We start from the raw sequence: 13,086 nt of genomic DNA on the forward strand, positions 1-13,086 counted from the left end.
AAGAAGAAGCTTGGGTGAGTATGAAGAAACCCATTGGGTATTAAATCTTCCATATCTATAATTATTATTTTAATATAGTCTTAATTTTACATATTTATAGTGTTCAAAATATAACATCTAACAAATTTGCTATATTGTTTATGTAATCACAATAAGAACAAGTGATTTTCTTCACAGTTATTGTTAATTGAGCCAACACCAAAGCAAAGACCTGCACGTAGCGCGGGGGTTTGGTAGTATTGTGTAATTAGAACTGTACCCATAGTTAGATGCTCAATAATTGGTCTGTTTCCTTCTGGGTTAAATTCTATTTGAGGAGAGACACAAAGACAAAGAGAGAAAGGCCATTACCACTGTTCCCATTGTGCACCAGCCCACTGGAATAAATTATCAAACAAAAAAAAAAAAAAAATCCTCTAGCATTTAATTCTGCACAGACACAGTCATTGTTTTTCCTCCTGAAATAACACTCAAAGAGTACACTATTTCCAGTCAACAAATGTAATTACTCCCCAGTTAAAAGTTGATTTTAACAACTATCGCTTAGCAACTGCAGTGAGCCTTGAATCGTGTAAACACAGAATTACTTGAGCATTTAAGAGCCGTAAACATCATAGTAAGGGCACGGCCGTGGTCACACTGACCAGGATCTTGCAGAAGGATTTATATTCCAGGTAGGTCAGGTGTTCAGCCAGTTCACAAGAATCGAGGTGATCGAACAGCAGGGACATTTTCCTCTTTTTGGACACAGATGGGACACGCTGAGTCACCTGCCGCTTCCATTTATATGATGGCCTGAGAGAGAAGAGAAAGCACAATTTTCTCTTCTTAGGTCTTTTGGAACAACACCATAAAAGCTTATATAAGGATCGGCTTTATAGCCGCTGCAAAAGTTAGAGCTGCCCTTTAAGAGCTGTTGGATATAAAAAAAGAAAAAAATACCCAATGGCATTACATTCTGTACAGAATAATAAAAGCCCTGAGGAATTTATATAAGAAAACTACTATTTCCCCGCTATTTCTGAAGAGTTTATTTTTAGAAGACTATTCCCTCATGCAAAAATATTCAGACATAGAAATTCACAAATCAGCTCCACAAATTCATTTTCTTGGAGCAATAAAAGAAAGCTGAGCCACGTAGAAATGACATTTCTTAGAAAAGGGCAGGTTGCTGACCCTGCATAGCACAGCTCAGCAATTTCAAACAACAGGCAATAAAAGGCCATGCTGACATAAACATCAGCAGATGTGGACACTTATTTAAACTGTCAACAGCACATGCAGCATTCAGCAGCCAATTCACTCACACGCTGTCCAAGTCAATGAGCTGACTCTGGCTCTCGTTGCCCTCGGTGGTCAAGAGGTCTTTATAGTCTTTGATCTGGTCTGCCAGCTCCGGGTTCAGAGTGAACTCTGCGGGAAATTCAGAAATCCAGTACCTGGAAGAAGGAATAAAGGGAGAGAGAGAGAGCAATGATGATGACATAGGCTGTTGCCAACACTAAGTGTAAGATCTTTCCATAATTTAATAGGACAATAAAATGACATTAGTTATAGTTTCAATACTAACTGAAACAAAGCGCAAAATTCAAAGACATGAAAAAGAGCATAGAAGAGAAGAACTTGCAAGGATAAAAAAGAGAAATCTAAATGACACTTGGAAAGATCAAAGATCGTTTATAAAGCCGGTGGAGTTAGAAGTCAGAAATTATAGTTTATTACTTGACCAGGTGGCATATTTGTGTTTGGCGCTCAGCAGTGGAGTCTTCCTCTTGAGATCTGATACCGAAGTTAAGGTGCAACCAAGCTGCAAATTCTTATCTTCTCAGAGCTACAACAACAAAAAGTCTGACAATATTTTTAGAAAAACACAAAAAAAAAAACCCATAACATTCATCACTGATGCAGTGGAGGACACAGAGGTGAAGGATACTTGAGCACAAGCTTCTTAGCCAAGTCAGTTGAAGGGATATACCAAGGGTGCATCATGAGGAACATGCGGACCAAGGACACATCCTTCAAAGTGCCCTTCTTATCTATGAGAAAAAGCAAAAGGAGTCACTCATCATTAAGATGATATCACAGTGTTTTCGATTTGTGCTTTTGGCACCAACTTACTTACTCACATTACAAGCAGATTAATTATTCATATAAAAGAAATAAAACTTAAATAACCAACCAAAGGCTTTGATGCATGCTTCCACCAGCTCGTCCACAGTGGCAGACTGTTCTGATAATATGGACTCCATCGTTTCCTTCCTCTTCGTTTTCCCCCTCGTTTACCTCTCTGTGGTTGGACTCTATTGGCTCTCGCTGAACACAAAAGGAGATGAAAAGAGAGAAGAGTAATTATGAAGCAAACACAGGTGGAACTGAACTTACTGTGGCTACTGCTACACACAAAATAATTGTGTGATCAATTCTTCTCTATCCTATTCAATGCTGCAGAATGAGATAATCACTGACTGTATGCACTATATTTAGGACTAGTATGATGGTGTTGTCAGTAAATTTAATTGGGATATGCACCTGTCAGTATCATCTGAGATGATCATTAGGAATGGCCAAAACTCATTCATGGTGTCAAAGTGCAAAATCTGCAATGAAGCTCCCTCTACTTGAAGAAGCACCTTTTAATTGGCCCAGCTTTCAGTGAGAAGATTTGCATATCTTGTTAGGCTCTAAAATGCTACAAAGCTTTAGTAGTCTTTATCTCTTTACCAGTTATACCAGTTAATCTTTACCAAGCCTGACTCTAAATGCTAAGTTAGTGTTTGCTAGGACCAGACTTTAGAAAGATGCCAGCTGCACCAAATGAACATGATCCTGGTCATAGCCCTGTGCATTTATGTGAAGGGCCACATGACTACCATTGTCGCCTGACAGCAAGTGTGTTGCTAATTTGTACATTCAGATTTGTGGCAACAATGAAAGATTAAGCCAAAAAGGAAGAAGGGCAGGGATTATCCTCAGCTGCAGACACCATGATGAGTAGTCATTATACTTGGTATACTTCGTTTGAAGTCCTCATGAAGGGTGCATGTGTAGCTGGTACATTGTACTGTAGATTCTCATCAACAAGTCTGTGCAGTTGCAAGAAGTTGGCAAGAACACAAACTTCCACATGTTGCCCCGAGCTCCCTGTCTGATGGTAAAAATTTGCATAACTCAGACTCAAGCAGACCCTTGCATATTCACAGACACTGAAGTTATAACACACATTTGAACCTAAATAGAATAACTTCCCAGACTATTACATCAAATTTCAAATGTCAACTCATTACTTATTGCTGCAAGTGGTCAAGTGGTTAGTCATTAACTTCTCATTGGCCAGACAATTCCCGTCATTAAATGGCTTTTCAGATGAATCCATTATTTTTTGCAGAGGAAAGCACACTACTACCTTTGAACCTTGGGTTTTGGGTCAAAACTCTCACAGAGACTGCAGCTGACCAAGATTGTCTTTGGCTGACTACAACCTCGTGGAAAATATAACAATTTTTGATATACTGGTGCCAAAATTATGCCTAAATATCAATGCAGAAACGATAGTGGCTTGGACCCACTAAGGAAGATATTTACAAGGCATTTAAAGCTGTTTTAATGTAATACCACACAAACATGCTTGACATTACTCAAACTTTGAGGATTTGAGGTAATTTCTACTTCACTCTGAGTTCTTTAGAGTTTGGAAGAAAATTTCCATTTTTACCAACTTTGCAGATTAAGGTTTTACATACTGTAAGGATGGATCCATGCTTTCATGTTGCTTACGCCAAATGTTGACCCTACCATCTCAACGTCACAGCAGAAATCAAGACTCATCAAACCAGGCAACGTTTTTCCAGTCTTCCAATCTTTTTCCAATTCTGGTGAGCCTGTGTGAACTGTAACCTCAGTTTTCTGTTCTTAGCTGACAAATGTGGCTCCTGCTGCTGTAGCCCATCTCCTTCAAGGTTGTGCCTTCAGAGATGATCTTTTGCACAGCAGGTCAACTTGACCAAGTTGGCTTATTAGATATTTATGCAGAGTGTATATTTTTACATGTGATCGCTAAAATATGACCCTTGCAAAACTTTGGTACCCAGAAGTTTATATAAATATTTACCTTCCATCTCAACCAGCTACACAAACTAATAAATTGTTTTCGTATTGTGGTAACACTCATTTCCCATAAGTAAAGAATCAGATCGATAACGCTGGCAGCCTGTTTCCTCAAACTCAAATCTATTTTTACATTTAAACATCTATTCCATGCTTTTTGACTGCCCTTTGGAGTCAGGCATAATAAACATTGTTTACTGATGTGTGCGGCTTGTTTAACAGACAGACATGAAGCCACAAGCATAATCAGCAGGAAACCACCATTTCTTTTCTTGACATACTTCAGTGCCGTCTGTAGTAGGTTATGAAAAAGCGTGATGAGTCTTTATGACACATTAGCAAATATTGTGACAAGCATTTCATTCTATCACACATTCATTAGAGAATAAGTTCAAAATGTGTATTTGTATTTTTCTGGGCTTGGTAAGGCCTGGCAGTAGGGAACCATGGCAACCACAGCTTAATGTTCAGTCACACATTCACAACATACACACACACACGCACACACACTTCAGCATACAACACACATGCACAAAATATAGTCAGTTGAAGAGTAGAGAAAAACTTTTTTGTAGTAATCCTACATGCTTTAGTTGTGCCTTGACCAGTAAAATATCCCATCTTCTATGCTATGACCTGATTAATTGGTCAAACTGGAAATAAAAAAAATCTTTTGATACATTGCTGATAAGTATGAAGGTGACACTGGGGTTATCATGAGTAACAAAGTTAGGTCACAAAATCCCCTACAACACACTGCACTGCCATATCGCATTTATTTTAATGGCTTTTCAACGTGGTGGCCCTGTGAGAAGGGTGTGATGTGTATGTGTATGTATCCATTGTGCCTGACACAATGAAGCCTTTCACTGCACTGTCTCTGCTGCAACGCGGTGGGTGGACACACTCAATTACAGGCTTCACAAGCCGTCTCAGCCGCGTTCACTTCTGCAGGGATGGCGGGTGGAAGAAAACAACGAGAAGGAGATAGAAGTATAATCCTCTGGCTTCAGCCACCATTTTAATGGCCACATTGTTGTTGTGATCAGCCACGGCGCTGATCAGCAGGCAAGATTAAAATGGTAAACTTTCGATATGTATTGTTATGGTGAGATAATGGGAAGATAAATGACGGACAACAACTGAAAAAGGATTTTGTGTTGCTATAAATAGATATGAAAGTTTCGAGTTGGGTTGCTAAGGTCACCACAGGAAGTAAAGCACTGTTGTATGTGAGCATTAAGACCTCAGCCGAAAAAAAAAACAAACAACAACAACTGGGACACCTTGCTCAGAAAAATAAGACTATACTATACAGGCTCTGCCAGAACAATTACCATTGCTCACATGTCATGAATGCAAATATTCATACACTATACTAATTAAGGATGAGGATCAGCTAAATGTGAGCTGAAATGATCTTGTCTGTAACAAAATGGGCACTGGTTACATTTCTGCATTTTCTGTGTTCATTACAAAACTGTCATTACCCTAAACTGAATGAGGACCTAAAACTACCTTCTTCTCCTGTGTTGGGCCCATTGTACCCATCCCTCAGAGGGTGTGACACTAAACAAAAAAAAAAAAAAGAAGAAGAAGCAGGAGGTGTTTTCAAGTGCCACCAATGCTTTAACGGTGTCTAGTCTGGCACTGCTGCACATCCTGTACCCATCTTGATGATATTATGCTCCCATTCAACGCAAATACATCATTCATCATCCTGCTGACAGGAGCACTTTGCCGCAAGCCAGAGGACAATTTCCTCTGAGTTTTTGCATGAAATAAAACTGATTCCTCTTAAACAGATTCCCTCCTTCTTTCTTTCCTAGCAATTCTTTAAGTGTTTTTCCAACAGTGTCTTTCTAATAAAGTCCCGATATCTGCAAAGCGGTGGATTGATTGTAAAGAAGCACACACTGTGAGAGCTTTAGTGTCATCCTTGGTTGCCTGGTGACAAGGACCTAGGGCCATCGATCAGGCAGATTATGGGGTGGATGGGGCTCAGCGGGGATAAAGGGAAGTTGACGGGTGCCTGGTCAATCCTGGCCATGCAGAATCTGCAGTGTGCTGCTGGTTTACTGGGCAGTGGAAAAGGTCACATCCTCTGGCTAGACACAGTCAGACACCCCCCGCCCCCCCCCCTCAGGCCGCCCTTCAGACTACTGCCCCTCTTATTTCCAATATTATGGTCACAAAATAACAGTCAAGCAGCTCTTCAGCTAGTTCTCAACCTAAAAATGTAGAAATCAATGTTTCACCCATAACAGTGATTAAAAGTAAACGTATCACTCTTCTGTTGGACACATTTAAAAGGGACCAATATTTGAACTTATGATGACCTCACTAAAATAATGAGGTCATCATAAGTTTAAATATTGGTTTTGTATGTCAGTGAAAACTGATATTCCAAATACGGGCATTTCTGCCACAGTTCTGCTGTTTATGATGGGCAGCCAATCAGAATAAAGCTGGCTTAAACTCTTAAAGGGAGCTAAACTTTGTTTCAAAGAAGATAAATATGGACGACTTTGAATTGTAAATAATGCAAAGCTGCTCTAGTAGCTCTAGCATGTGAGAATGAAATATGCAGTTGGAAATGTGCTTTATTTTTTAATTTGTTCTATTACTTTTTGTTATTCAATATTTAGTCAACTAAACTAAAAAAAATAATTGGCAATTTCTTTAACAATCTCTGGAGCCAAATGTACCATCTTGAATTTGTTTGTGTTGTCTTATTCATCAATAAAAACTGTATAAAAATCAAAATGAGGGAAAAGTAGGTCGTTTTTTATTTGAGAGGCTCAAAGATCCTTTGGTTCTTGCTTCTTGCTTGCATGATAATAATGTTTTCAGTTGATTTATGTCTATAAAACTATGGCTCCGTTTAGGTGTTTTTTTTTTCCCTTTCTAAATGAACTCAGATCATATTAAACACATATTAGAAGGAAACTAAGAGTTTTAATCATTGTTGACTTCTGGATCTTGGATCACTTGGATCTGGATCCTGGATCACTGACTGCTGATAAGGTGCTGACAAACACACAATAATGATGTCCATCCTCTTATTGATATTTTCGTAATGGACTCACTTTCGTGCTCATAAATACTACATGCTAATTCACACTTGCCAAAGTGCCACTAATTAAGTTTTATCCTCTCTCCTTGGCATTTGGGAAAAATAAGTTTAACTGATGTTTTCATGGATAATGATTATAAGAAAAGGAGATCTAGATGAATGATCTCAAAAAACGGTATTTTCAGTTACACTGGTGGTAATGTTCTGAATGCAGAGTTCAGTCTCAACTGGACAGTCTCCAGGTTTTCCAATTCTTTTGAATGGATTAACAAAAAAAATTATATTTTGGGCTCCCAGACAGTTTCTTTATGACTTTAATCAGACGTTTCTTGGTGCAGACGCACACCTCAGCTGTACTTTGTGTTTGGTGAGAATTTTCAAAAATAAGCATGTTGACATATTAAACAAACATATTCAACAGGGTAGGCACATTGTCATTTGGAGCGCATTATTGTGCTGATGCTAATCATTTCGAGCCTCAGTCTCAGAGTACTGTGGTCAAATAAGTTCTATAAATTGTACAACTGAAACTTCAGCATGCAAATATTTATATATTTGCATGCTGAAGTTGTAGTTGTACGATCTCTGAATTTGGTGATACTGTGTATTAACTTCATACTGATGTTTCTTTATCATCTTTATAATTTTAAAAAAGGCTAAATGAAAATACAGCATCGCTGCTCTGGTCATGTGGTTTAGGGCTTCTCCTCTTATCTGTCTCCTTTTTACTGTTGTTGCTCCATTTCCCATTTTTCTGTGGATCACTTGCTGGTGGGTAATGATGCTTAGACAGCTTTCCGTTCATCATATGCTATAGCTAGAAAATGTAAGATCTTTAGCTTTAAATTTCCACTAGCAAACCCAACCTGAAGGCACATGTAAAATGTAGCGTAGCAGCAGGCACAGACAGTGAACCTTTGTCTGTGATATTAGCTCAAAAAAACAAATTAATGCATGAATTTTTTTTGAATGCAATCATAAGTTGAGATCTAATTTTTCTGTCTTTGACAGACTGTAATACGCACACAAAACCCCTTATTCACGCACTCCACCCTTATTTCATGCCCTACACCCAATAGTTGTAGTAAGTGTGTTGCATGATGGGACAGATATAGTTCTCCAGGGTGGCCAACAGAGTGGCTTGTGGCAGGCTTCTATTTACAGACTGTAGGGTACCGAGAGCAGGAAGGGAAACATTTCCCTTTACTTGGACAAGCAGAATGCCACATCAGTGGGGGGGCACCGGCTGCAAACTGAGATTAGCAGCTACAGTTGCTCCTTAGGGAGGGAAGGGGTTGAAGTGGAGGGGGGACAGGAGGAATGTTTGAATGGGAGATAAAGAGAGCGACTGGGAGGCAGGAAGAGTGTGCTTCAGCTCAGTAAAACACAAAAAGATACTGTTGGCTAAAGAAGGAAGGAGATTAAATATAGAGGGTTAGTACTGACAGAAAGCACAATAAGATGGATCAAATTAAAATGCAACTAGGATACTTCTGTAGGCAAATGGAAGCAGTCCTACTAATGCTGAATATGCAAAAGATTGAGGAAAGCAGCACTTTCTCTTAATCCTGAAATAACAGAGAGAAAAGGAGAAAAATATGTAAATGTTTCAAACATTTTGCTGGGGGGGCGGCAGCTGCAAAAGTGTAATGTTTATTGTATAAAGTCACACATCCTGTTCCACATCTGGCACAATCTCATATCTCCAATTTCTGACTTCAAATGAAAAGTATAATGAAGGAGACAGAGGGCATTGGTCCTGATTCCATGTGCTGTTATAATACATGCCTCCTGCCTCCTGCACCCCCCTTCAAAAAAAATGCGACAATGCATCATTGTGTCAGATTCTGTTCACTGCTTTGTTCTGAAGCTTCCTGCTCAAACTTTGGTCCTTTTACCAGATGTGAAAGTTTGCTTCACAACAAATACCGGAAGGGTGTGCTGCTATGTGCATGTGAAATGTGGCAACTTCTTGTGTGTGTGTGTGTGTGTGTCCACACTTTTTTTAACCTTATTACAATCATTCTCTTACAGAGTGGGCCTGAGAGAGTGTAATTAATATTTTTTATAGCAATTTTTTTTTCCTCCCTCTGTCAGTTATCTCTCTGTCACACACTACACAACTTCCTCCTCGAACCCTTGCTGTGTGATGAGTGAAAGATGAGGCCACATGGTGTATTGTGTAAAAAAGCAAGTGTGATACATCACACTTTGCAATGTTGCAATAGGGTTTGTCTCTCACAGGGAACACCCAGGAGATTCCTGCCAACTGTCTATTAACTTCAGATCACGCCTCGGTCAGGGTTCGTGTTCTCGAGTTTTGCTGAAGTCAGGAATCTTATTTCCTGTTGTTGCATTGTTTCACCTTGAGTGGCCAAATTTCAAATTTAAAGGGAAATACATCATTCACAAATTTGTCAAGAAGAAGTCTGCACAGTAAATATCAAGACATTACTGCTGACAGCTTATAATACTTTAACTTAGCAGATTTTCTGATCTTCAATGCAGCTAGCCAAAGTTAGCCATTTTTTTTCATGATTAAAGAAGTTGACTGAAATTATCATATTTGCATTCTTGTCACACATTATGTGAGAAGAATATCACTGTCGTGTTTATGAAGCTAGCCCAAGAACTACTTAGCTTAGCTTAGCATAAAGACTGACACAAAGCCAAAGACCTATCCTTTAGCTAACCAGAACCTTTAAAGCCAATTAGTTGTGTTGTTGTGTTTTCCCTTTGTGTTAAACACAACCATGTTATCCACTGTTTGTCTGCCAAGACTGCCTGTCTTTATTCAAAGCTATGTAGCTGTGAGCTGATTCATACAGTATTTACCATACGGAGCAGAAAAATATGTTTGTCTGTAAGGCTTTCTACCCTTGTCTAGATGTGGTTAAAGTTGTTATAAAAGAGTATATTTTCACCCAACTCATGGACTGTATATAAAAGATAGATGTATTCACACCATGGTATCACCCACTGGCTCTTGACTAACCCCTGTAAAGCCTCGACCTGAGTGTTTTTGCTGTCACCCAGCCGGGTGTGACGAGCCAGGGGTGGAACTGACTGTAAAACATCAATAGCCAGTGAGCACACCTTGGATAACCACCCTTTCTGACCTTAATAATAAGCATACTTTGCAAAATGTAGTTCATGAACTTTATGAATTATTACTTGGAGGTAGTGACTGAGTCCATCAAACTTTGGTGGTCACAGGGCAAAGATGGTTTTCCAACACCAGAAGTCTTGTTGAAAAGAAGCGAAGCTGTCCCACACTTAGCTTTTCCTCATAAACCCTGTCTACTACAAAGCCTTGAATGCAAACTTTGACCAACAGTCAATAGTAACTGATACTGATGTAACTTTCTGCAACAAATTCTCTTAAGTTAAAAGTCATAAAAAATAAATCGACTGAAAGAAAGAAAGCTGAAAATCCAAATTTTTATTTTTAAGCAGCTTCACCTTTGAATTCTCAGTTTCAGCTACCTGGATTGCCCAAAGGTACTGTTTTCTACCCTTCGTGCAGAAGCAAGCAGGCATAGCTGTGTAGCTGCAGGGAAAACCTGCTTCTGGTTAGGGCCACATACCAAGTGATGCTGCATGTTTTAATTCTCACAAACACAAACTCTGGTTTTCGAAGAAATGTTTGTGGTTTGCAGAATGAGGCACAAACCGTAGATTTGGAGGCCAATTTGTTCTGTTCGCAGTGTTTATCTGCTTCATTTCCTCCTGCCTGTCAGAGATGTGCTCACTGAGCTGTACAGTGGTTTTCTACAACAGTCATTCTGAGCTAGTTGTGAATGCTGGGAGTTTCGCATTCAAACAGCCGCCCTTCTTCTTTACCCCTGCAGGCTTTTTAACAGCTCTGGCTAGTTCCTGTTTATGTATTCCTCCCTAAAACAGCTCACATCCATGAGCAGACCACAAACCCCTCAATTTCCTGTAGTCATAACACACCAATTATTATGCAGATAAACTGCTTGACAGATTACTGACTGTAAACAGAATGAGCAGGAAAACAAAGGCAGAGACTATTTGATTGCACATGCAGGATAACAGGCACTTTCGATTCCCTTTGTGAAACCGAGGCACGCCTAACACCTGTTCAGCACAGAGTGATGCCAGTGAGCCCAAACCTTAAATATTCCTGATCTTGTTATCACCATCACTGCTAATTCGTTTCGTGATTACAAGCTTTTGATATGCCCACAAATCCCTTTCACCATATCTGATTGAATTCAAAGCCTCGGCTTTGAATTCAATCAGCCCCAGGTCTGACACTTTCCCTCCCTCGCTATCTCCCTCTCCTGCACAATGTCTCACACTCCTCTGCTGCTGCCTCTCCTTTCTGTGTTCCTGCCATACCTTTAAAGGTGAGAAGCAGAGCACTTTGACAAACTGAGACATTGCAGAGTATGTGGCCTTTATAGTGAGTTGAAGAAGGGGCGGAGGAACCGAAAGATCCAAGATGACCATTTAACTGTTTCCAAGCCATTTGTAAAACAGTTTTTAAAGGCTGATACGTCAGTAGAAGCAAACCTGTTCACATATGGAGATGTCACATCTATTCACAATTAGATCCCTGGTTGTCACAATTTTAGGATTGCTGTGGTTCTGCCAAGTAGGAGTAGGAGTCACACCAAGTCTGATTCCAGCTCTGCCTACGCTGCGTGCCTTTAAAGTCTCTTCTCTGGTGTTTAAATCAGTTACAACAACACCAAACAAATAGCTCAAAAAAAGACTTCAACATTCAGGTGGCCTCAGTGCTGGTAATTAAGGAGGAACAAATTGGGCTAGATAATAAAAAGCAATCCAGACAAGGTAGAGGACAGCACTGGGACCATCCATCCCAATGATGACAAATATGTGGAGTATGTGTCAGAGCTGCTGCTCTTTGTCTTCTCTCTGTAATTATTTTCTTCTCTGCTTGATTTTCCTCTTGTGTAGACTGATTTTTGTTTCCTTTATTCTTGCCATTTCCCTCTGCTCCCTCTTAGTTTAGTCCTTCCTCAGCTCATCCCTCCTCCCTAATTTGTTGCTGTGGGTCCTCTGGCATAACACAGCCGCTTTTTACAACGCAACCAATTACAGTTGGCTTTCCTGATAAGTGTAACACTGCTGCAGGTTGAGGTGGAGGAGGCAGCTGGAAGTGATGCTAAATATCAAGGGTGGCTGCTCCAGAGACCAGAAGTAATTGCACTGCAGCAGCAGAGGAGAGAAAGGAAGAAAGAGAGAGATGCTGAGATTTTCTCTTTTAATCTCTTCCACTCGGTTTTTCCACTATTTTGGAGGCAGTTTAATCTTTGAAATCCTGTCTTTTAAAAGCGCTCTGCCTTTCAAGTCAAGCACCACTTCAGTGGTTGGGTACATGAGATCACAGAGGCCATGGATGACTTTGAGGTGACTGATGATCAAATGAGCCAGCATGTGATAAAATGGACTTTGGACTATTTTTTTTTTTTTTTTATTGATTTGTTCTTCACTGACAAAAGTGTGTAAGTGGGAGCTGCACACATGATGGTTGATGTTGATGTCTGCCTCATTTGCATGCTCTGAAACAGGTCCTAATCTGGATGAGCAAGTGCACAAAAGCAAGCTTGTCCAATATTCAAAACAGCAGCGAGAGCTAATCAGCAACATGTAGCTCCGGGCCAAATGAGCCACACTGAAAACACTGATGTGACTTTTTTGCCTCTCATATACAGCAGCAGCAGTTCTGGCTTACAAGTGAAATCCCACAGCTCTGACACCAAAACATGGGTGGGTAAAGCTGTGGTGAACTTGGCGGAGACGCTGTCATGTAAGTAAGCATCCCCACACTCAGAGATGTCTCCTAATCCCTGCTGCTCTGCAGGAATTGGCAGAAAATCACCTTGAATGACTACAGTTAAGACAGCTGCAGTCTC

General features: G+C 40.0%; 1 protein-coding gene across 2 annotated transcripts in view; it reads right to left on the reverse strand.

The window, feature by feature from the left end:
* The window catches only part of LOC115775099 (RAS guanyl-releasing protein 2), a 39,392-nt gene that overhangs the window by 24,925 nt on the left and 1,381 nt on the right, over positions 1-13,086 (reverse strand). For both annotated transcript variants that reach the window (XM_030722593.1, XM_030722592.1), the window contains exons 2-6: positions 2,180-2,313; positions 1,934-2,036; positions 1,723-1,779; positions 1,308-1,439; positions 645-795 (exon numbers count right to left, since the gene is read on the reverse strand). In XM_030722593.1, the coding sequence (XP_030578453.1) occupies positions 645-795; positions 1,308-1,439; positions 1,723-1,779; positions 1,934-2,036; positions 2,180-2,249 (513 nt within the window). In that variant the 5' untranslated portion in view covers positions 2,250-2,313. The remainder of the gene's footprint in view (positions 1-644; positions 796-1,307; positions 1,440-1,722; positions 1,780-1,933; positions 2,037-2,179; positions 2,314-13,086) is intronic.

The sequence above is a fragment of the Archocentrus centrarchus genome, assembly GCF_007364275.1.
Source record: "Archocentrus centrarchus isolate MPI-CPG fArcCen1 chromosome 18 unlocalized genomic scaffold, fArcCen1 scaffold_23_ctg1, whole genome shotgun sequence".
Lineage (NCBI taxonomy): Eukaryota > Metazoa > Chordata > Actinopteri > Cichliformes > Cichlidae > Archocentrus > Archocentrus centrarchus.